The sequence below is a fragment of the Cyclopterus lumpus genome, chromosome 20 (assembly GCF_009769545.1).
Source record: "Cyclopterus lumpus isolate fCycLum1 chromosome 20, fCycLum1.pri, whole genome shotgun sequence".
Classification (NCBI taxonomy): domain Eukaryota; kingdom Metazoa; phylum Chordata; class Actinopteri; order Perciformes; family Cyclopteridae; genus Cyclopterus; species Cyclopterus lumpus.
This window is the reverse complement of record NC_046985.1, coordinates 8,959,935-8,980,713: the sequence shown is the minus strand read 5'-3', so window position 1 is coordinate 8,980,713 and position 20,779 is coordinate 8,959,935. Positions and strand designations below refer to the sequence as shown.

At 43.0% G+C, this 20,779-nt stretch overlaps 4 protein-coding genes across 5 annotated transcripts; 3 read left to right on the top strand and 1 right to left on the bottom strand.

Moving 5' to 3' along the window:
* Window positions 1–326: 326 nt before the first annotated feature.
* Window positions 327–7,591, bottom strand: ythdf3 (YTH N(6)-methyladenosine RNA binding protein 3). Of its 2 annotated transcripts, XM_034559740.1 has the most exons (6): window positions 7,335–7,591; window positions 6,946–7,232; window positions 6,471–6,495; window positions 6,034–6,113; window positions 3,968–5,719; window positions 327–1,372 (listed from the first exon to the last, which is right to left on the bottom strand). In XM_034559740.1, the coding sequence occupies exons 2-6, from the start codon at window positions 6,967–6,969 to the stop codon at window positions 1,349–1,351; spliced, it is 1,905 nt and encodes a 634-aa protein (XP_034415631.1). In that variant the 5' UTR covers window positions 6,970–7,232; window positions 7,335–7,591; the 3' UTR covers window positions 327–1,348. The 2 variants fall into 2 exon arrangements, with proteins under 2 accessions (XP_034415631.1, XP_034415632.1); XM_034559741.1 differs by lacking the exon at window positions 7,335–7,591 and having other exon boundaries at window positions 6,812–6,976.
* Window positions 7,148–12,774, top strand: abhd10b (abhydrolase domain containing 10, depalmitoylase b). The gene is made up of 6 exons (XM_034559742.1): window positions 7,148–7,260; window positions 8,536–8,731; window positions 9,187–9,373; window positions 10,660–10,771; window positions 11,781–11,918; window positions 12,037–12,774. The coding sequence occupies exons 2-6, from the start codon at window positions 8,638–8,640 to the stop codon at window positions 12,376–12,378; spliced, it is 873 nt and encodes a 290-aa protein (XP_034415633.1). The 5' UTR covers window positions 7,148–7,260; window positions 8,536–8,637; the 3' UTR covers window positions 12,379–12,774.
* A 1,290-nt stretch (window positions 12,775–14,064) lies between these two features.
* Window positions 14,065–17,579, top strand: tagln3b (transgelin 3b). The gene is made up of 5 exons (XM_034560218.1): window positions 14,065–14,450; window positions 15,307–15,524; window positions 15,903–16,077; window positions 16,204–16,306; window positions 16,659–17,579. The coding sequence occupies exons 2-5, from the start codon at window positions 15,345–15,347 to the stop codon at window positions 16,798–16,800; spliced, it is 600 nt and encodes a 199-aa protein (XP_034416109.1). The 5' UTR covers window positions 14,065–14,450; window positions 15,307–15,344; the 3' UTR covers window positions 16,801–17,579.
* Window positions 17,580–18,812: 1,233 nt separating this feature from the next.
* Window positions 18,813–20,379, top strand: c1qtnf9 (C1q and TNF related 9). Its single transcript, XM_034560310.1, has 3 exons — window positions 18,813–19,191; window positions 19,288–19,350; window positions 19,528–20,379. Exons 1-3 carry the CDS (start codon window positions 19,005–19,007, stop codon window positions 20,295–20,297), a joined length of 1,020 nt encoding a protein of 339 aa, XP_034416201.1. The 5' UTR covers window positions 18,813–19,004; the 3' UTR covers window positions 20,298–20,379.
* The last annotated feature ends 400 nt before the right edge of the window (window positions 20,380–20,779 follow it).

The following is a 20,779-nucleotide window of genomic DNA, read 5'->3' as shown; positions in this document are numbered from 1 at the left end:
CCAGCAGCTTTGCCTCCCAAGCATCATCTTCCAAGTCAATTTTTTGTACACCTATGGTATTTTTACTATATGGTCAAACCAACCCCCTGGCACCAACACATTTTACACTTATTGTCACTAATATGCTGCAATGCAAAGCAGATGTGGACATGGAGCTGCTGCTACTGGGAATACATGGGTTAACTTAGAGGCACATATGCAAATAGGAGAGGGACAATCTACTTGGGCTGCAGGAGAGTGTATATTTGAGGGTGTGATACTGTGTGAAGCATAGAAGTAATGCACACATTCCTGGAGGCAAATGAGTACACAAAAACACAAAAGCATGGTTTGCGCTAAACATGGATCATTTTTATTTAGCTAGTGAGTTACCTAGAGGAGAAAACTGTCACATCCTTGCAGTTGATGTCGTGCCGTTTTGGGGGAAATCACATTCAAGCCTAGCAGGAGGGTTGATGTGAGGATTCCCCCAAAGGTGCTTAGAGTTGTTAAGGACAGACAGTCTGATTGAGCCTGAGGTACGATACAGTACATCAACATCAGAGCAAAGACAGTCACCCACAGGACCCAAGGAGGCCAGCGCTAGTTCTACAAGAGCAGCAGGTTTCTCCTCAGACAAATGCACTTCAGAATGACAGAATCACAAGATAGAGAAAAAAAACAAAAAACAAAGATGTGCATTGGCCGGTGTTGCTAGGCCCGCTGCATAATTGTAATCTTTAGGTACACAGAAACAGATGCAGAAAGGAAGGGAACAGGTAGAGAGGGAGGATACATCCTATGATGGGCATGATTGTGGCTGTTTAGCAATTAATTCATCCCACCTCTTTCTGAGGACTGGGATCAGACGGTTGAATACAGATTCAAGTAAAAGATTAAATCATACAGAACTTTAATTATTTTTCAGGAGCTGATGAAGCTCACCAATATCCCCTTTTGGAGGCATTAAAAAAAAGAAAGAAAAAAAAAAAACTACAAATAAGCCTGGTGAAATCTTCTGACTACTTCGGTTAGTCAGTTAGTTGCTCTCAAACAAAATCAAAGAAGAACACATAATTAGAGAGTTAAGGGTACTGGTAGAGGCCGTTTAGGAGGACTGAAAGTGCTTTAAAAAGACAGATTTTTTAAAAGTGGGTTACGTTTTTCTCGTGAGACAGGAACACAGGGTTTGGTGCGCCAGTCAACGGATACAGATGAGTCCATCTATTGTCATGTTGAAGTGTTCAGATACATTGTCGTCTTCAGCGGAAAGATTTGAGAGAGCCTTTCCTCCTTGTGGTTAGGCAAATTTTTATTTAAGGTCCTACATCATTAGTGTTGCAGTTCTAGCAGAGAGCTTGCTTGAAGGTTACTGTTTATTTCTATTGCGCTCCTGCCGAGAGAGAAAAAAAAACAGAGAGGTAATCAGTGGATGGTGTCAGAACAGGAACAAACAAGGGACACAAGCAAACATAAGAAACGGCTAAAAGTGCAACATCAGAGCTGCTCCATTAGTCTTTCATTCACAGGATGAATGTCAAATGTTGAAGACATATAAGAGTCGAAAGACACTTCTTATACTTTTGTTAATAGTTGGTTCCATGCTGTCAAGATACATGTGAAATTTAAATAACTCAGAGCACAGCAAGGACGTCTGGGGCCGCTGACAGAATGCGACATCCTCATAGATGTGACACTTGATTTTTGAGGTCTTGACGGTATTATCTAGCAAGAGATCCTGATCATACTACTGGGTCAGAGATATTAATTTGACTTCATAGAGGAGATGTATCTAATTAATGCCTGTATTGTGTCCATCTCGTACCACTCGGCAAATGTCAATAATGACGGAGGATTTATTGAATGTTTCTATTTGGAATACATTCAAACTTGATGTCTTTGAATCATATGTACAATATTTTCATTTTAGGATTTAAAATCCATTACAACTCAAAGTTGCATTTGTCAATTGAGGACTGATCAGTGTAATGTGCTGTGGAAAGTAAACCAAAAATTATTTCCAGCAATTCTGATTATTTAAGAACGGCTGTCTCTTCAGAAACCAATATATATATTTTTATATCCTATTGTTCCATTTGTACAGTTTGAAATTTTGTTTACAAAATAAATTGACGTTTTGCAATTTGTCCCAACATTATATTTCAATATGAGCGCAATTTAACTTAACTAAATTAATAAAGACATGCGAGTATAGAAATCCTGATTATTTACAGAAAAATATACAGGTTACTCGGATGAAAATAAACCTCCAAGATGACAATATCCTATTTTTAGGCAAGTCTATCATTCCCACTGTTGATATACTGAGTTGCTCTACTGGCAGGAAAACAAATCCCTAAAGTACCAGTACGTTCTCTGTTTAGTCTTAAGATAAGTGAGACAAGAGCAGGAGAGTAACCATAACATAAGTAATCACAACACAACTCAAAAATAAAATATTCAAGGGCGCGTCATGGATTACAATAAAAGAGGAATGCAGTGTTGTCTTTGAGCAGTGAGTGTTTACGTCAGTGGTCTGAGAAAAGCCCTGTAACTCTACCCCCCCTAAAGGATGCTCAGACTGGGCTGTGGCTCCAGGGACAGCAGACTGGTTTTCCCCCCTAACGCAGCATGATCTTATAACTATATCCAGTGGAAGGAAGCAGCTAACCTCTATGTATTAATTGCCAAATTAGTTATGCTAATAAAATCCTGCAACACCATTTAGATCAAAAGTTATCTTTAAAAAAACAAAAACACTTTGGGAAGGTGTTATAGTGCAGGTAGCTGTGCTGGTTTGACACCCCTCAAAGTTCGGGAAGGACAGGCCAGACAATAGCGGACAATTAACCTTGTCAGGCGAAGGAGGGCGAGGCCTCAACTGGGCCGATCCTGTCATGTAGGAGGTCAGGGCTACAAAAGCAGCACAGCGCAACGCAGGATGAAACAGTCTTTCTACTGACAGGTTGTTTTCAGAAGCCTGAAAACGTTGACTTGAAATATTTATGAGAAAGTAACCCGCCGCATATTAACAAGGTCAGCAGAGAGGAGTCAATACAGCATCAATGAGCACCAGCAGTGGGGGAATGGGAGAAAAGGAGGGGGCGGGTCACAGGGAGGGGGAGGGGGTTTTCTAAACGCAATCAGATTAGCATACTGGTGGATCTAAGAATGGATGCTGCAGAATGCCAGCAGTGATAGCGTGTCATTCTCCCCTCGGCTGCTGTTTTTCCACAGCAGGAGCATCCCAGACTTTTTACCACTTCAACTAACATTTGTGGTACACCACTGTTTATACTTCCAACATATTTTAGCTTCCCCTCAGAAGGCGCAGGCTTTCACTGTGCAAGCTTTTCAGAACTATGTGCTCAGACAATCATAATAATGCATTGTTATCATGTATTTTGCTGGGAAACGTCTCTTTTAAAAATCAGCCGTTCAGAACATCTGAGGAAAAACTGTACCAATTCTAAAGGTGCAGCCAGTTTGCAGGCCGAGGGCTTATGTTGTTAAAGACTACTAAAGCATGAGGAGCCTGTGGAGAGCAGAGGCTTGTTGTTCAAAGGGAGATCAGAGCCTACATCTGCCTTTGTCTGAAAGAAGGAATGCCAGGAATGTGGGATATTTCAGGAAATCTCTATGCTAACTCCACTTGGGCAAATCATCGCAGTCTCAACTGCACAAGATGGCTGATGAGGAGCTAGGGTTTCCTGAACCTGCCTATGCGTAATGGTGGCATGTCAATCTGCTCACAGCCCTCTGGGAACTTCCTTTTACAACAGGCTCTTCATTCAGCCACTGGATGTTGCAACCTCTGTCTAAGAGCAGGTGGAACAAGATCAGCTGATTACAGTCTGACTTCAGCCCCCAACAGTGATTCAGGGAACGTTACCTCCCTTTAAAATATAGGGCAACTAAACTGAACTGTCTGATGCATGAAAACAAGCTATTTACAAGGGATAGGGCTATTTATATGTATTCATCTCACCTTCCTCAGAGCCTCCTCCTCTTCCTGACGTTTCTCATAATGTGCAAAGTCATCAAAGATTGAGGTGGTATGCTTGTAAGTGGCGATAATTTTAAGCACTTGTTTGGCCTTTTCCAGAGGCACTTCCTGAGTGTCCCTGGAGTTGGTTACTGGCTTGTTGTCATTGTTCTCCAGCCGGATGTGTCGCAGCTGGTTGTTGGGCACGTCTTTGATGAATGCCCACTTCACCTCAAACTTGCCCTTCCACTTGTCCTGAGACCAGACGCCTGCATAGGCATTGTAGTCCACTGGTGAGCGCATCTCCGCCACACCACAGAAGTGGCCACTGCCGTTGACGCTGAACAACAGGTACAGGGGCCCCTTGTTGCCCAGTGAGCGGTAGGCACCATCCAGACGCTTGTTGCCATGTTCTGTACTGCACCAGATAGAGTACTTGATTGAGCGGTGGATGTCATCTTCAGAATAGCTCTTGATAATGAAGACGCGTCCATTTTTCAAGTTCCAGTCAAAGTCTTTGGGGTTGTAGTTGTTGAGGACACGGAGTTTCTCCAACACGGGATGCACTTCTCCAGAGCAAGGGGAGGCACTAAGTGGGAGTCCCCCACCCAAACCAAAGCCCTCACCCCGGTTCCTGGGAGCCACCCAACGGTTGGGGGGAGGACCAGGCTGCTGGGGTTGTTGCTGATGAAGGGGCGGTGGGGGGCCAGGTTGAGAGGAGAGGTGCATGTGTGGATGGCCAGGAGGCATAGGCTGGGGGTGTTGGGGGGACTGCAGAGAATGAAGCTGGAAGGGCTGGTGCTGGTGTTGGTGTTGGGGCTGATGTTGATGTTGGTGTTGATGTTGATGTTGATGTTGGGGCTGATGTTGATGTTGATGTTGATGTTGGGGCTGATGTTGATGTTGGTGTTGGTGTTGAGGCGGAGGAGGCAACGGGTTTTGCAGTAAGGGCTGGGGCTGAGCTAGGAGAGGCTGCTGCACCATAGGCTGCGGGGGCATCATATTCTGAACTAATGGAGGCTTGTTTAGAGAGCCCTTCTCGTCCCAAGTACCAATGTTCATATTGTGCTTTATGGGGGGTGGGGGAATGGCACCTCCCCCCATCCCCATGTTGGCTTTGGGTTTGACCTTGGGCTGTGGCTTGGCCGGCTTCTTGGCAATGGCCGCCCAGGAGGCAGGTTTAGGTGCAGATGAGCTGACAGACGGAGGGAGGCTATTGGCTGCCATGCTGCTCATACCTGCTGTGCCCCCTAGGGGTGAACCCACGGTTTTAGTGACAGCTGCCACCATGTCCGCACCCAGTTTTAAGCCTGTCATACCTTGCTCAATGCTGTTCAGCACCGGGACTTTACTAAGCTGGGTGTCGCTTCCAAAGCCCGCCTGTCCATCCGTGATGGCCCGACCCAGCGAGCTGGGGGCATACCCATAGCTGTTACTGTATACTGAGTTCTGTGTGGATTGACCCTGAGAGACACTGGTACCCCAGGTGGAATAGTCTGCATTACCAGGGAAGAAGTTGAAGCCATGCTGGCCCAGAAAGGGAGGGGTGTTCCCAAGGGCACCTGGCTGGCTAAACACACCGTCAGGGATGAAGTGGGGCTCGCCATTGCTCATCTGTCCATAGGCGGTTAGGTAGGGCATAGGAGGGTCTCCTGCTGTGGACCAAGCAGCCTCTCCCAGAGAGTAAGGGAAACCAATGGATGGAGCATAATAGCTGGGCATGTAGGGGTCAGACATTGGTGGATAGCTGTTACCCTGTGTGACATAGAGAGACAGACAGTTAATGTATACGAGACATGATGACAATTAACAAAAAAGCAAAATAATTAAACACGTTGACTTCATATCATGAACAGTGAAGATAGATTTTGAGTTGAGTTATAGGAACACGTCGTCCTTAGAAACCAACAGAAACTCATAAAGGAACCGGAGCGACTGTGTTAATGCGTTTTGTAGCCGACACCGAAGAATATAACTGATTTGTCCACGACGTGAGGTTATAGGCTAAGTACTAGGTGACACATTGTCGTTCTGGACAGACCATAATATGGTTTAATGTAGGACATTACCTGATTAGTCTGGCCGCTTAGATAAGGCTCAAAATCATCCTCATTAACACCATCCTTTTGATGCATTGATCCGTTTTGCACTAAGGACGAAAAGAAAGGACAGTAAATCACTATATGTGCTATATTATATGGAAGTCACACATATTTCCAGCTCCAGATGTCAACTCATTATGTTGAGGAGGTAAGTGGTGGCCAAATCTAAATCATGACAAGATCTCAGTTGGGTGTAACATCATCAAAACAAATGCAGAATTTGGGACAGTCAACAATGTGAACATAAATAATCTGCAGTTCAGGCTACAGTGTCAAATCACAATCAACAGTAAGCATGTTAGGTATTATTTTACTTTTTTTTTTAATTAATCAAAAAGGACGGTGCCGCCACACAGTTTATAAACGAGGGTGCCATTTAAAATCATCCGTGTTAAACGTATTACCTTTATTTCCTTGTCCTTTAGGTCTCTGAAAGAGTGAGCAGCACAGGAAAAGGAGATGTTAGATCACGACAGGAAACAAGAAGCGCGCACACGCGCACACACACACACACAGAGAGAGAGAGAGAGCAGGCTATATGCTACATAAAGAAATATAACAGCCGATTGTCAAAACCACCGTCTCCAACCATCGGGCCGAATGTTAACATTTACAGGTTGCTTCGCGTTATTGACCGGATGTCAAACGATCTGACATCCAGGAACTAAACGGTGCCGCATTGGCGACCGGCTACAGCTAGAGTGGGTCGGTAATTCACTCGGCCTACATTACAGCTAATAGCTACCATGTATCAAAGACTTTTTCTTCATCAGCCAGTTTGATCTGGCGTGGCCGAAACCGGATCAAACTGTTGTCGGCAAAGTTTCCTTCCGCCGCGCGGGTGATCTACGGCACCTTTTCGGCTGTCAATACACGAACCTGATCGACTGTGGTCGCAGACATCCTCCAGGAAGCGAAACTGAGAGCTGTTTGTGAGACTGTCCTCGGCTTCCCCCCCCCCACCCCACCTCCTCTGCCTCTCGCTGCACTCCGGTGCTTTTCCTGGCTCGTCTCTCGGGTCGTCCAATCCCTCTGTAACGGTTACACGGCGGCGGGGCTTCTTCTTCTTCTTCTTCTTCTTCTTTTCTTCTTCTCCTTCCTCCCGTGGTTCGGACCCGACGACGATCTGCTGCTTCTTCTCGTTGTTAGAAACGGAGACTGTGTGTCTGTGGAGAAAATCGTCTCCGTTAAAAGGTGCGATCCCGCCACAGATGGCCTTTGAGCAGTCAATCTGAAGCCGCCTGGTGCCTTACTGGAATACCCCTTACCATTTTCCACAATGGCGGATAGGCTTTTTACTCCCGCTTCCGTTCCGTTCCGCTGCTCCGTGACCTTCCGCCTGTGACGCTCTGAGTCATGTTACAAACTGACACTTCACATGACAGTCGCCGCGAGTTCCCCGCTACTTAGACCGCGTTATATTCTCTATTAAAAACAGCATTCAGCCTTTTTTTAACGACCAGCCATTATCATAATCTGATAGCATGTGGTCACCTCTGCACTGGGAGCCGCTTTAAGCCGAGCCGCTGTAATACAGACCCGTACATGGATGTCTGAATTCCCATGTGGATCAAATACATTTAAAGTAATATAACATAGTAAATAATCAAAAAAAGGTACTTGTATTTCCTGCTATTTTCTAGTTGTATTCAACTACAGTTTAAATGGAAATATTGTAGCCTTCTATACAGATTTAATGTTTTTAATCAAACATATGATTAACTTGTAAACTATGCATTGGTATAGTATTATCCAATAGTGTAGAGGCAACGTTAAAATGACCCTTATACATTAAAACATTATTAACAATCTTATAACATTTAATAGGTTTGCAATACACTCAGGAGCCATTTTGAATGGAGCACTCATGGTAACTTGTAACTATATGTAATTATTTGACAGTGGGGTATTGCCAATGTTGCTTTAATAAAGGATGTGGATACTTATTTCATCACAGCCTATACAAACTAAAAATTCAGTATAAAAAACTCACGTATAGGTTGAATTTTTAAGTTAAACAAAGGTTTTTGGCTGCCACTAAAGATATGTTACTATAAGTGCAGAAATAGTACAGTAGTAGTAGGAGGAGGAGGAGGAGGAGGAGGAGGAGGAGGAGGAGGAGAATAAATGTAGTCTTTTTCTATTTTGGCATCTGACAAAAATATATTTGGTGGAATATAGCAACTGCTACATTTAGTCAAGCACTCAAGTACAGCTATGAGATATGTACTTTGACATTTAACATGTGTTCCTCCTGTATACGTTTACTCCACTGCATTTGCCTGATGGCTGTAGTGGCTAGAATAAAATGCATACAAAATATATGTATATTAAATAATGTTACAATACAACATTGACAAGGGTCTATGTACCTCTGTACTTTTTAAGTAGTTTGACTGCAGGACAGCAGTATGTTTACACTGTATTGCTACTTTAACTGATCTGTATACTTCCACCACTGCTCCACAGAGCTTTACTGTAGTAATGTAATGGACTACATGTGCTGGGAGTAAACGAGAGTCACTGGTGCTACTCCTCTCGCGATACTTCGTCAGTGGATCACGGAGCAGTATGGCAGCCGTCGCGCTGAGGTCCTGCCGCAGAGGACTTTCACATATTTTAAGTAATAGAGGTCTCGCAGCTTTGTCTTCACAGCACCTGGAAGGTTTGTTCAAATCTCCCCATTTGGTACAATTATTTTCACATCGTCTGAATTCAACATGAGGGCATTTAAACGCACAGGAGGGGGTGTGGCTCGCACAGACTGCGTCGTCTTAAAAATGTACGGCATGGAAGCGGTGCTGTGTTTGCGCTTCTAAATGTGTTTGCGTCGTCTCCGTTGATTGTCGTTACATTTGAAACCACTTCGACAATAATTGGTCCCGTTATGTAACTGTGCCTCAATTGTTGGTATCTTTGGTCGTTACGGGGGTAAAAAGTCCACACTTGTGTCTCTAGTATCCATGTGCTGTATTCTAGTGTGCGTCAAGAGAAGCATCATTTTATAAAATGAGGGGTGTGGCATTGTATTTAGCAAATGTTTTTTCTAATTGAGCTATTTTACCCTAGGTTGTTGTGAATCATTTACGTAACACGTTTTTGTTGTACTGTGCCAACCAGGGGTCAGGAGACACAAGTCCACAGTGCAGTATGCTTCACGACCAGACCTTCCCAAGCTGGCCTACAGAAGAGTGAAGGGGAAGAGCCCAGGTGTGGTCTTCCTCCCAGGATATGGCTCCAACATGAATGGGCAGAAGGCCGAGGCACTGGAGGAGTTCTGTAGGTCACTAGGGCACTCATACCTTAGGTAAGTCAATAGAGGTGCACATAGGACCATGAAATGCTCATAAAGTCATACTAAATACATAAAATATCAAATAGACATACCTCATACATACAGTGGAGAACAGCTAGGACAGAATACAGTCCTTGATGTCTTTAGTCTTGTTTTCTATCTATAAACTGAGAAACACCTGCAATAGGTCCAAATAATACAACTTTTAAACTCCACTCTCATAGCTCTTAAAACTGAACACAGATAATCCAATGTGTGCTTTGCAAAGAGCAACATTATAATGCACAAACTGGAAAAGATGCATGCACCCACCACACACCCACACTCAGCCTTGATCAAAGAACAGGAGAAGTACATGTATACAATAAGTTAGGCTGGATTTTTGTTATTGTGTGTTGACTGGAATAATTAATAGAAAAGGGAATGCAATTTCTGTGGGACAGCCGCTTAAAATAATTTGATATATTATACCATATAAGTAAGATACAATACATATAGTGGCACTGTGAAACAAGCAAAATATGCCATAGTATAAATAATATATTTTATTGTGTTTTGAAAAGCCAAAGGATTGCATTTAAACAATGCAACAACTGGTAACGTGTGAGAGGCCTTAACCAGAAATTAATCAACTTTCCATCATTTAGATATTTTTGAAATATAGCCTTATATATATATGGGCTGCACGGTGGTGTAGTGGCTAGCACTGTCGCCTCACAGCAAGAGGGCCGCGGGTTCAATTCCCGGTCGGAGCGGTCCTTCTGTGTGGAGTTTGCATGTTCTCCCCGTGGCAGCGTGGGTTCTCTCCGGGCTCTCTGGCTTCCTCCCACAGTCCAAAGACATGCTGCAGGTTAATTGATCTCTAAATTGCCCATAGGTGTGAATGTGAGAGTGAATGGTTGTATGTCCCTACATGTGCCCTCGATGGACTGGCGGCCTGTCCAGGGTGTCCCCTGCCTTCGCCCTATGTCAGCTGGGATAGGCTCCAGCGCCCCCGCGACCCTAATGAGGATAAGCGGTATTGAAAATGGATGGATGGATGGATGGATGAAATATAGCCGTTCCAAAGCTTGCATTGTCATTCAACACCTCCATTCCTGAGCTGATATAAATATGAAATGGCTCTATCACACTGAAAAGTCAAAGGCCTCATCCCATGTCCAGTGTTGTGGATATAAATGATTTAATGTACTTGTGTCTCAAATCTACATTCACTTTTTCCTTAGCGTTTCATGGCTTGCCTTTATTTTACCCTCTGATACTCACTGCCATGGGCTGTTCTATTTATGTTTTGCCAGGTTCGACTACACAGGACATGGGGCCTCGGAGGGGGTGCTATCAGAAGGAACTATTGGTACCTGGAAAAAAGATGTCCTTTACGTGTTGGATGAGTTAGTAGAGGGGCCACAGGTAAATATTTCCTAGGGTCATGTCCCTGTGCAAGTTACTGGTGGTTGGTAATCAATAAAGTTATGAAAAGCGTTGCTCAATAGGGATGGGGGTTGAGAGTTGCCATTTAGAACGGGTTTAATGTCATAATTCCTGCTCTCACGAACAAGCATTGTCCTAGCTTTTTATGTGAGACTATTCATGAAAGGAAATTACCTTGAAATGTATGGATGTATTTCAACAAGCTGGAGAAGAAGTGCAAAATGTAACAGTCGGAAAACATAGATTTCAGTCGAGTTATGATTGCAGGATTATAGTTGTTCAATATGCATGCAATAAATTACAAGACTACTGTTTTTAATAGCCTACGGCCAATTGAAGCTTCTTCTCACAGCGATACAAGTGCATCTCTTAAAATCAATCACAGCCACACAGGAAGCCAGTGAAAAATATTAATCAAAATAAAATGTTTTGCAAACACAATATACACTAAATGTTCTTATGTTAAACTCTTTTTGTACTTGCACAAATTAATTATTGAATTTGACTGGTATTTTTTTTTCTCCTCCAAACACATACTACTTTGCCTTGAATAATAATTTATGTCTGTGTTTTTCCACAAAAAAAGTGAAATTACCTCCATTAAAAAAAAAACTCTTAGAATTACTAAATGTTTGTATTGTATGTTCATCATCCAGAATTAAGGCTATAAAACAAAACCGTACACCCAAAAAATAACCAGAAAAAGGATGTAACACAGAATCAATGAAAAGAGAATCAATAAACGTGAATTATTATTATTATCATTATCCTTTCAACCTCCAGTATTCCTTGTATGTTCCTATCCACCTCCAAAAGATGGCACTGTGTTGCAACATTTGTGGTATCATCAGTTTTCCACTGCTATGATTATGCTGCATGAGTCTGGTGTCTTTATGGACCATTTCTATTGAGGTTTTTAATTTTGTGTTTATTAATCAATTGTTCAATTGTTTTGCAGTCTATTTATGGTGTTATTTCTTACTTGTAGATAATGGTGGGTTCCAGTATAGGTGGTTGGTTCATGCTGCTGGCTGCCATTGCAAGACCAGAGAAGACTGCAGCTCTGGTGGGCATCTCCACTGCCGCTGATCTAATTGTCACATCGTTCAACTCTCTTCCTCTGGAGGTAGGAACTTATTATAGTATCTTGTATACATCACATTGATGCCATTTTGTTTGAAACCTGCAGATATTTTCATTTCTATATGTTATTGAGTTGGATTTGTCCATGATTTAATGCACAGACACGCAAGGAGTTTGAGGAGAAAGGGGCGTGGACAATGCCCTCCAAACACTCAGAGGAGGGTCTTTACAAGTTCAGCATGGACTTTCTGCGGGAGGCAGAAAATCACTGTGTGCTCCAGAGTCCAATCCCCATCACCTGTCCTGTACGGCTCATTCATGGCCTCAAAGACGAGGACGTCCCCTGGCACATCTCCATGCAAGTTGCAGAACGCATCCTCAGCAATGATGTGGATGTCATCCTCCGGCGACATGGCCAGCACCGCATGTCTGAGAGGGACGACATCAAGCTCATGGTCTACACTATCGATGATCTCATAGACAAGCTGACCACTCTGGTCTGAGTAAGGAATGGGCAAGTGAACTTGAGAGGTTGCTGAGATAAGGAGAGAAGGACTGTGTTTACTGGGAAGTCAACCCTCAAGAAATGTACCAAACAAAGGCATATTTGTCTGCCAAATATGACCTTTTACCCATCTGTTATCCTCCCCGTACTACATCTGTCAACATGCCGTTACAGAGCAAACTTTATTGAAAGGGAGCTTCCCTGTTAGATGTTCCCTTATATCTTCAGGTTGCATTTGTATGTTCCAGGTTATTATATGCGTGTTATGTTGGCCTTTATTAGGTCCACTGTCCTTGCTTTTTCCCCTTCCTTCTTTACTTAGACGCTTAGTGTTCCTGTGCCTTTTTTAATCACTTTTCACCCTTTCTGGCCAATAAAACCTCCGCACACTGAAGTGCAGGTCTCAGTCTGTTACCCCAACACAACACAATCAACTAACAGCTATCTTAATGAGCGCTGTTGATATTTAAATGTATGCACAATTCTTAAGTTCTAAAAGTAATTACAATTTAAGGAAATTGAGAGTTGAATTACAAAAAAACAATCTCAATCAGACCCCAACTCAAATCACTATGATTACTAAATAGATGAAAAAAGGGGGATTTATTCTTTTATACAAATCCAGATGAATTAAATGGCTAACAATTGAAGAGAAATGCAGTTTGCCAGGTGTACTACTTTTTTTTTTTAGCATGATAGAGTTGTGTTTCCCCAAACCTGCAGACCTTTAGACATAGAGGTCTGCTGAATGGAGCCACTGGACTGTTGATTATTAACTTGTAATTGCCTACTAGCTTCTCCATGCTCAATGGGGCGAAACCAGCCACTTAACTCTCTGGTCCACTTAACTGCAGTGGTGACCTTTAACTCATGGTTGAGCTATGTAGTCACTCATTTTTTTGTGTCAAAACTAAAATCAAACATCAATTTATGGGAGCATACAACATGACAGTTGTAATGCAAGCAGAAGAGATTGTGCATATGGCATTGCATCTGGTGATGTTTTACTACAAGCTCCCTTTTAGTTCTTACATAAAGCATATTCTTGCACTCCAGATCTGTTTCCCAGGCAATGCTTTGTAAATGGTAGTTGTTGATTGCCGCTTTCATATTTAAGCAGCACTCATATTTGCCACATTAGTCCCCACTCAACAACTCAGAGAAGGATGTCTTAAACAACAAATCCATCTTAGTGTTTGCTTTGTGTAGAAGTCAAACAAAAATAAGTCCTCAGGGAGACAAACTGGTTATAGACGATATTCTAACAAGATCCATCCATCCATCCATTTTCAATACCGCTTATCCTCATTAGGGTCGCGGGGGCGCTGGAGCCTATCCCAGCTGACATAGGGCGAAGGCAGGGGACACCCTGGACAGGCCGCCAGTCCATCGAGGGCACATGTAGGGACATACAACCATTCACTCTCACATTCACACCTATGGGACATTTAGGGATCAATTAACCTGCAGCATGTCTTTGGACTGTGGGAGGAAGCCGGAGAGCCCGGAGAGAACCCACGCTGCCACGGGGAGAACATGCAAACTCCACACAGAAGGACCGCTCCGACCGGGAATTGAACCCGCGGCCCTCTTGCTGTGAGGCGACAGTGCTAGCCACTACACCACCGTGCAGCATTCTAACAAGATAACATATGCAAACACCCACTCTGCTCAGTGCTCTGATGCCATTGAGCAAGGCACTGCATCTAGCGGTTATTAATTGGTCACCGTCATGTCCCTTGGTTTGGTGAGGGGTCACTTCATGAGGCCTAAAGCTGAGCATGCGCCACAGTGACCACTGTCCGGAAGCGGTGTCACGTCGCATTCTGTGTTTCGAGTCTCCCGGGACCCTCCTTGGGAGTTGCAATATAAAACGAGTGACCCGCCCCCTCCCGGACAAATGAGATCCAGCCCGGCCCGACGCGCCTGTGCTGCGCTACATGGATGCTTCAGCAGTTCAGCATCCTCAGCCTCATCCTCATCCTCAGCCTCAGCCTCATCCTCAGCCCGGCCCAGCTCAGAGGGAATAACACCGTGACTCGGACAAATCGGACCGCGCTCTCCTTTTCAGTAAGTGTGTGTCTTTATTGAATAAAACCGCTTTGGGTGCGCGACATGTTGGAAATGCTGTTTGTGCAGCCGGGCCAGTGTCGCAGCTCTAGTGTGTGCGCTTTGCGCATGTTGCCTTTTGGGTCTGTACAATGTTGACGTTTTAATTAAGAAGCTGCAGGATGCACAGCAGTATGGTGTCGTGACATTAGGTAGCGGGACTTTCTTTGAATGTTCGGAATTTCACTGACGGAATTGCGCCTGATAACCGACGCAGTGAAAACAATAAACTGAAGAGTTAAAAACAAACATTTAAATGCGGCCCAAAAGGGCTGACGTAATTTAATTAAACTCAATTCCAGGCTAAACATAGAACTGTTGTTGACTACATTGTATGACACTTTGTAAAAAAAAAAAAAAATCTTTAATGACTTAATTCTCTTCATGATGACTGCATACTGGAGGTCATACTTGAGCCATCCTCGCACGCAGCGTGCCGGAAACTGGTTTGATTGTTACCATAGCAATGGAAGGGGTGGTCCCTCTTCGGGACAGCTGCCATGGACCACACCCTTCTCTGCCACAGCCTCCAGAGATGCGCCGCGGTGGCCTGCTGAGCTTTTCTTCAAACATTAAGATTGTTTATATTAGTGGTCTAATTTAATCTATTTTCATTGTAGTAAACAGAAAAGTGTTTGCTCTAAAAATAGTTGTAGTCATCCACAAGCCATGTATTGAGGATATAAAGCAGTCACAAAAACTCACTAATATAGAGGTATAATATAGGAACATTAAGATGATGTTTAAAAAAAAAACAAAGAATAATTTAGTTTGCATCGGAGTAATGCCACTTCAGCCTCTTGTCTGTTCTCTTCAGGGCAGCTGTACACTACATATAGCGTTGCAAGAGCTGCCATGGCAAACAGAGGGCCCAGCTATGGACTGAGCCGAGAGGTGCAGGAGAAGATCGAGCAGAAGTATGACCCAGACTTGGAGCAGCGGCTGGTGGACTGGATCGTCGGACAGTGCGGAGGAAACCTAGAGAGGCCGCAGACAGGCAGAGAGAACTTCCAGAAATGGCTGATGGATGGAACAGTGAGTGGCTGCAATACCTAAAATAGAAGTTACCATTCAATTATTTAAGCTACAACCTTGTTGAGCCTGTCGGATTTAAGAGCCCATTAAGTCAATAGCCTAAAATAAGCAACCTGATATGTGCTCATTTAATTGTGAAAGCTTCAGTCAATAATACTAGAATAACAGATCATTATCATCACTCTTACTTAAAAGAGGGGTCCCACTGTTTTGAATTTTTAACTGTTGTGGTACATGCTTTGCAAGTGTAACATTTTGCACTGAATAATAATAATAAGCATGAAAAATAGGAGTATACTAACACGTAAAACCCTCAACTGTCATTTTGGTACGGTAAAGGTGTCATATGATTTAGATTTCTGATGACCTCTGTCCCAGATCCTCTGTCGGCTCATCAACAGCCTTTATCCGAGGGGGAAGGAGCCTATCAAGAAGATTCTAGAGACTCAGATGGCCTTCAAACAAATGGAGAAGATCTCTCAGTTCCTGCAAGCAGCTGAAGCTTACGGAGTCACAACCACGGACATATTTCAAACTGTGGACCTCTGGGAAGGTGATGTTACATCTGTTTACTTACATTTCATCTCATTCAATTTGGTTTACACGATGATGATGATGATGATGATGATCAGTTATCAGTTCATGTTATGATAAAGTGATACTTTTGTTCTGGCTATAGGAAAGGACATGGCAGCAGTACAAAGAACTCTTATGGCTCTGGGCAGTGTGGCTGTCACTAAGGACGATGGCCATTACAGGGGTGACCGAGACTGGTTCCACAGGTAAAGACAGTGTACCTTGAATAGGGAAGGTAGCGCCATAGTAGAACAATGCAAGCACTTACATGTCTCTTACTGATAGCACTTTGTAGTTTAACACTTTAGTAGCACTTAAATGTCTCTTACTGATAGCACTTTGTAGTTTAACTTTATTGAAGAAATTGTACTTGCTTGAATCTTGTTGTTCTGAGTTTGGACTCATGGTTTAATGCACTTATTGTAAGTCGCTTTGGATAAAAGTGTCAGCTAAATGACATGTAATGTAATGTAATGTGACAAAAGAGCTTCACATTTCCACAACTGCGTGATGCTTCATGTTCCTCTCCTTCACCTTGTAACTGTTGTTCTTGTACAGGAAAGCCCAGGGATATCGGCGAGAGTTCAGCCAAGAGCAACTCCGCCAAGGTCAGAGTTTGATCGGCCTGCAGATGGGCAGCAACCGCGGGGCCTCCCAAGCTGGCATGACAGGCTATGGTATGCACCGTCAGATCATGTAGACCACTTACTAACGAACCTCCTCCCCAGCTTCCAGACCTTATTTTGTACCAATATCACAAAGGTTGTAGCCCCCGTACCCCCATACCCTCTCTAGCACCTGCCATGTTAACCTCAAATGTCCTTGAATTGCTGCTTTCCCAAACAGTGTTATATCTTATAAAATGATATCAAATATAGATGTTCTTCTTCAAACTCTCTTCCTGGTCCTCTCTTCCCATATTGCCATGTGTTACACCCTCCTCCCCTCTTTGTTTACTGTCATGTGTAAGTGATTACTTTATGTGGAACTCAAAGTAAATAAAGATGAATTTAGTCTCGTAGAAAATGTAAGATTAAAATCTCTTCACAAAAGAAGCAATCAGTGTTAATGACATTTTAAATCTGAAATACTGTGAGCCACGGCTACAACATGCTGTATGCTATTTATTTGTATTTATGTGTACATTTATTTACATTCAGTCATTGGTTTAGGACAATCTGTATCTATGTACCTATTTAGCCATCTAACCGAATGAACTCATTAGGTTACACAATGTCTCTGCTGTCTAGTCTGAGGACTTTTTTCAGTTTCCTCTTTAACTAAATCAACCTCACGTTGTGCCTGGTTATGGGACTACACAGACCGGGTCCTGATGTATTGGCCTAAAAATATAAATGGGTTTCATTCATTCTCAGTCATGCCCTTGTTATTTGTTTGTGAGATTATATTTTTGTCCATGATGTGTCCATGCAAGTAAATGTGCAGCAGCCAACATGTTTGACAGTGAAGTTTCCATTTCTGGTGCCAGGTAAAGACATTGCTTGAATGTGCACTTTTATGTATTGTATTGTTTATATTTTTTTAATATATTTATATCTGGAGGCTTGCTAGAAGAAGTATTGAACAAATAAAGAATGTGAACATATATTGGCGTCTGTCTGTGTACCACAAGCTGGGTAGCTTGATAACTGGCAAGTCAGCGGTTTATGCTGCATGCTCCGGGTGTTGTGTGCTTTTAGTTTTTCTTATCTTGGTTTGATGTTACAGCTCCTCCCTTGCGCCCATCCCTCCTGTCTCACCCACCTCACTGTACACAATCTAATGAAGGGACAGCAGCACAGCATAATGATTAGGTTGACTGTTCCTCTACCAGTCCTGTTTCAAGCTTATGTGCCAGAAAACTCTGGACTCGCTGAGTGACCTTAAGTATTAAACCCCTTGCTGGTCCTGTAACGCTATTAAAAAGCTGATCGTACTTCTGTGGAAGGGCCATCCAAAACTGTCTTAAAGGGATTCTCAACCCTTCTATTGTACGCTTCTTTGGGAATATTTGTAGTACTCTATTTATTTTTTGTAGCCTTTACAACACTATGGACAGTTAGCGGCTTGATGTCCACTCTAAACATGGTTAACATTAAAATCTGTCCGGCATCGAGATAACATCTGAAGGACACCGTCATTAAGATAAGCATAAACCTTTGTCGAAGGCATTCTAGTGACGTTGGGCTTTGGACCACAAAAAGGTCACATTTTATGTCAGCGATCCAGTTTATGAGGTCAACTGTTTCTGACTGTTGACATTTAAAAAGTATAAGAAAAGCATGCATGAATTCACATTTTACGTTATTAGCATCCAGTGACTTAACAGCCCATTAAAATGCTGTCCTTTAAATCAAATGCTAATGTTATTCTAAGGCGTCTATTCTTAATAACATCTTTTTATTTCTCAATTAAAAGGAAGATATTCGTCGGTACAGACAGCATGTGATAATTTGCTTTGTGATCATGTCCTGTTTGCTTCACTGTATGAGAAGGCAGCACATGTGAAACTATGTGGCTTTATGCATGTCTGACACTGTACACTCTATGTCTATTATTAGCCTCAACTAGCTAGAGCAGCATCTTAAAGGGGCACAGGTGATGCATAACAGACAGACTTAATGTGTAAGCCACAAACACCGTCCAACCAATGAAATGGCTTTGAGGACTGAGGTCCCTCTTGTCCAAAGTTCTTGCAGCTTATGTTTTATTTGGTTGGTGTCTTGTTTGTCTCTTGTTTCCACTGTACTCCTCTTGAGTATTCCTGCTTGATAACAATTTGATTCATCGCTGCATGTTCTCATATGAGTAGTGCATGAAATATGCACTGGCTTTAACTTCTAAAAGTCTAAAAGTGTTTGAATTGTTGGACGTTAGTTTAGTTAGACTGGTGCATCAGGTAAAATGTTGCAGATGAGGGTTAGAGTCACTCTCTTGCTTCTGCTATTGGCAGTCCGGTGTGTTACACAGGAAGAAGTCCAGGATAAAGGTTGCGTTTGTGGACACCCTGGAATACCAGGAGACCCTGGACACAATGGTACGCCTGGCAGAGACGGCCGAGATGGACTCAGAGGTGACAAAGGTGCTCAAGGTAAGTTTAAAACTTAAATTAATTAAATTTGTTTCTTGTCTTAAACTTAAACTGCACAATTTATAATAATAATAATTTCTGAATCACCCATTAAAGGTCAAGTTGGCCCTGTTGGATCAGCAGGCAATGATGGCCACAAGGCAGACAAAGGGGAACTCGGTAGGTATCATCGAAATTAACTGCACCACTGAGAAGTAAACAGATCTGTAAAGTAGTCTGTTTGGAAACATTAATCTATTTTTACCAACTGTTCATACAACTCATATATTAGTTGTAATATTAGTAAACACTGACCATAAAAGGATGGGAGGTTTATTGCGTGCTTGTCATTTACAGGTGCAGTTGGCCCAGCAGGGCTCAAAGGGAAAAGGGGAGATAATGGAGAAAGGGGGCCCCCTGGGAAAATGGGGCCCCAAGGAGTCCAAGGGCCCTTAGGCCTGAAAGGAAGTAAGGGAGAGCTTGGGCTGCCTGGACCCCAAGGACCTAAAGGTGATTTGGGGCCTCTTGGACCAGAGGGTTCGAAGGGGGAAATTGGCTTTCAAGGTGACAGAGGGATTCAGGGTCCATTTGGACCCCCTGGGAGAACAGGGTCTAAGGGGGAACTTGGTGTTCCAGGCCACAAAGGTAATATTGGTTATCGGGGTGAGAGAGGGACTCAAGGCGAGCAAGGTGGTAAGGGTGAGAAGGGAGATGCACCTGTTATCTCTAAAAGTGCCTTCTCTGTGGGACTCACAGCACAAAGTAAACTCCCGGCAGTTAATGCACCGATCCGCTTTGACAAGATCATTTACAATGGACAGAATCACTACAATCCACAAACAGGAAGATTCACATGCTCCGCAGCAGGAGCCTATTTCTTCACCTACTACATCACCGTCTTCGCCAGAAACGTGAAGGTGGCTCTGTTGAAGAATGGTGCCAAGATAATCCACACCACAGATAACTACCAGAGCAGCGAAGATCAGGCAGCAGGGGGCGCTGTGCTGCACCTGGACGTGGGGGACAAGGTATGGCTGCAGGTGGCTGGAGGAGAGCTGTTCAATGGGCTCTTTGCTGATGAAGATGATGACACTACCTTCTCTGGGTTCTTAATTTTTGGGACTTAAATTAGACATACTTTCTTTAAAACTGCTGCTAAATGTTTTATAACAAACAGAAATCAGTCAGGAGAATGTACCGGCCTCTGAACTTGAGTTGACTCTATAATGCATTGTGCAATATAATAAAGTGCATTTGCTCATCTACTGATCGGAGGTACTTGTACTTTACTTGAGCTTTTTAATTGTATGTCATTTTAATACGTTTACTACTGATTATGAATTACAATGTATTGTTAAAAATTAACTACCCAGGAAAATAAGTTTAAACAGCTCCACCCACACATGTGTGCATCAGTGATAACCCAATAATATAATGTAAACACTCACAAGGGCAATTTCTCAGCATCATGAGTACTTTTCTTTTTATATATTAAGTACATTTTTCTGGTAATACTTCCATACTTTTCTTCAAGTCAAGATACAAGGATATATACACTGTTGTATTGCTACTTTAAATAATCTGAATAGTCTACCACTGTTGGTATTGT

Excerpts from the sequence above, each read along its gene's own strand:
- ythdf3 (XM_034559740.1), bottom strand. The coding sequence starts at position 6,969 with ATGTCTGCGACCACAGTCGATCAG. Across the intron at positions 5,720-6,033 it reads TAAGCGGCCAGACTAATCAG|GGTAACAGCTATCCACCAAT; the intron begins GTAATGTCCTAC and ends TATGTCACACAG. Across the intron at positions 1,373-3,967 it reads AGGAGGAGGCTCTGAGGAAG|GAGCGCAATAGAAATAAACA; the intron begins GTGAGATGAATA and ends CTCTCTCGGCAG.
- tagln3b (XM_034560218.1), top strand. The coding sequence starts at position 15,345 with ATGGCAAACAGAGGGCCCAGCTATGGACTGAGCCGAGAGGTGCAGGAG. Across the intron at positions 15,525-15,902 it reads AATGGCTGATGGATGGAACA|ATCCTCTGTCGGCTCATCAA; the intron begins GTGAGTGGCTGC and ends CCTCTGTCCCAG. Across the intron at positions 16,078-16,203 it reads AACTGTGGACCTCTGGGAAG|GAAAGGACATGGCAGCAGTA; the intron begins GTGATGTTACAT and ends TTCTGGCTATAG.
- abhd10b (XM_034559742.1), top strand. The coding sequence starts at position 8,638 with ATGGCAGCCGTCGCGCTGAGGTCCTGCCGCAGAGGACTTTCACATATT. Across the intron at positions 10,772-11,780 it reads AGTTAGTAGAGGGGCCACAG|ATAATGGTGGGTTCCAGTAT; the intron begins GTAAATATTTCC and ends TCTTACTTGTAG. Across the intron at positions 11,919-12,036 it reads TCAACTCTCTTCCTCTGGAG|ACACGCAAGGAGTTTGAGGA; the intron begins GTAGGAACTTAT and ends TTTAATGCACAG.
- c1qtnf9 (XM_034560310.1), top strand. The coding sequence starts at position 19,005 with ATGTTGCAGATGAGGGTTAGAGTCACTCTCTTGCTTCTGCTATTGGCA. Across the intron at positions 19,192-19,287 it reads AGGTGACAAAGGTGCTCAAG|GTCAAGTTGGCCCTGTTGGA; the intron begins GTAAGTTTAAAA and ends CACCCATTAAAG. Across the intron at positions 19,351-19,527 it reads GGCAGACAAAGGGGAACTCG|GTGCAGTTGGCCCAGCAGGG; the intron begins GTAGGTATCATC and ends TGTCATTTACAG.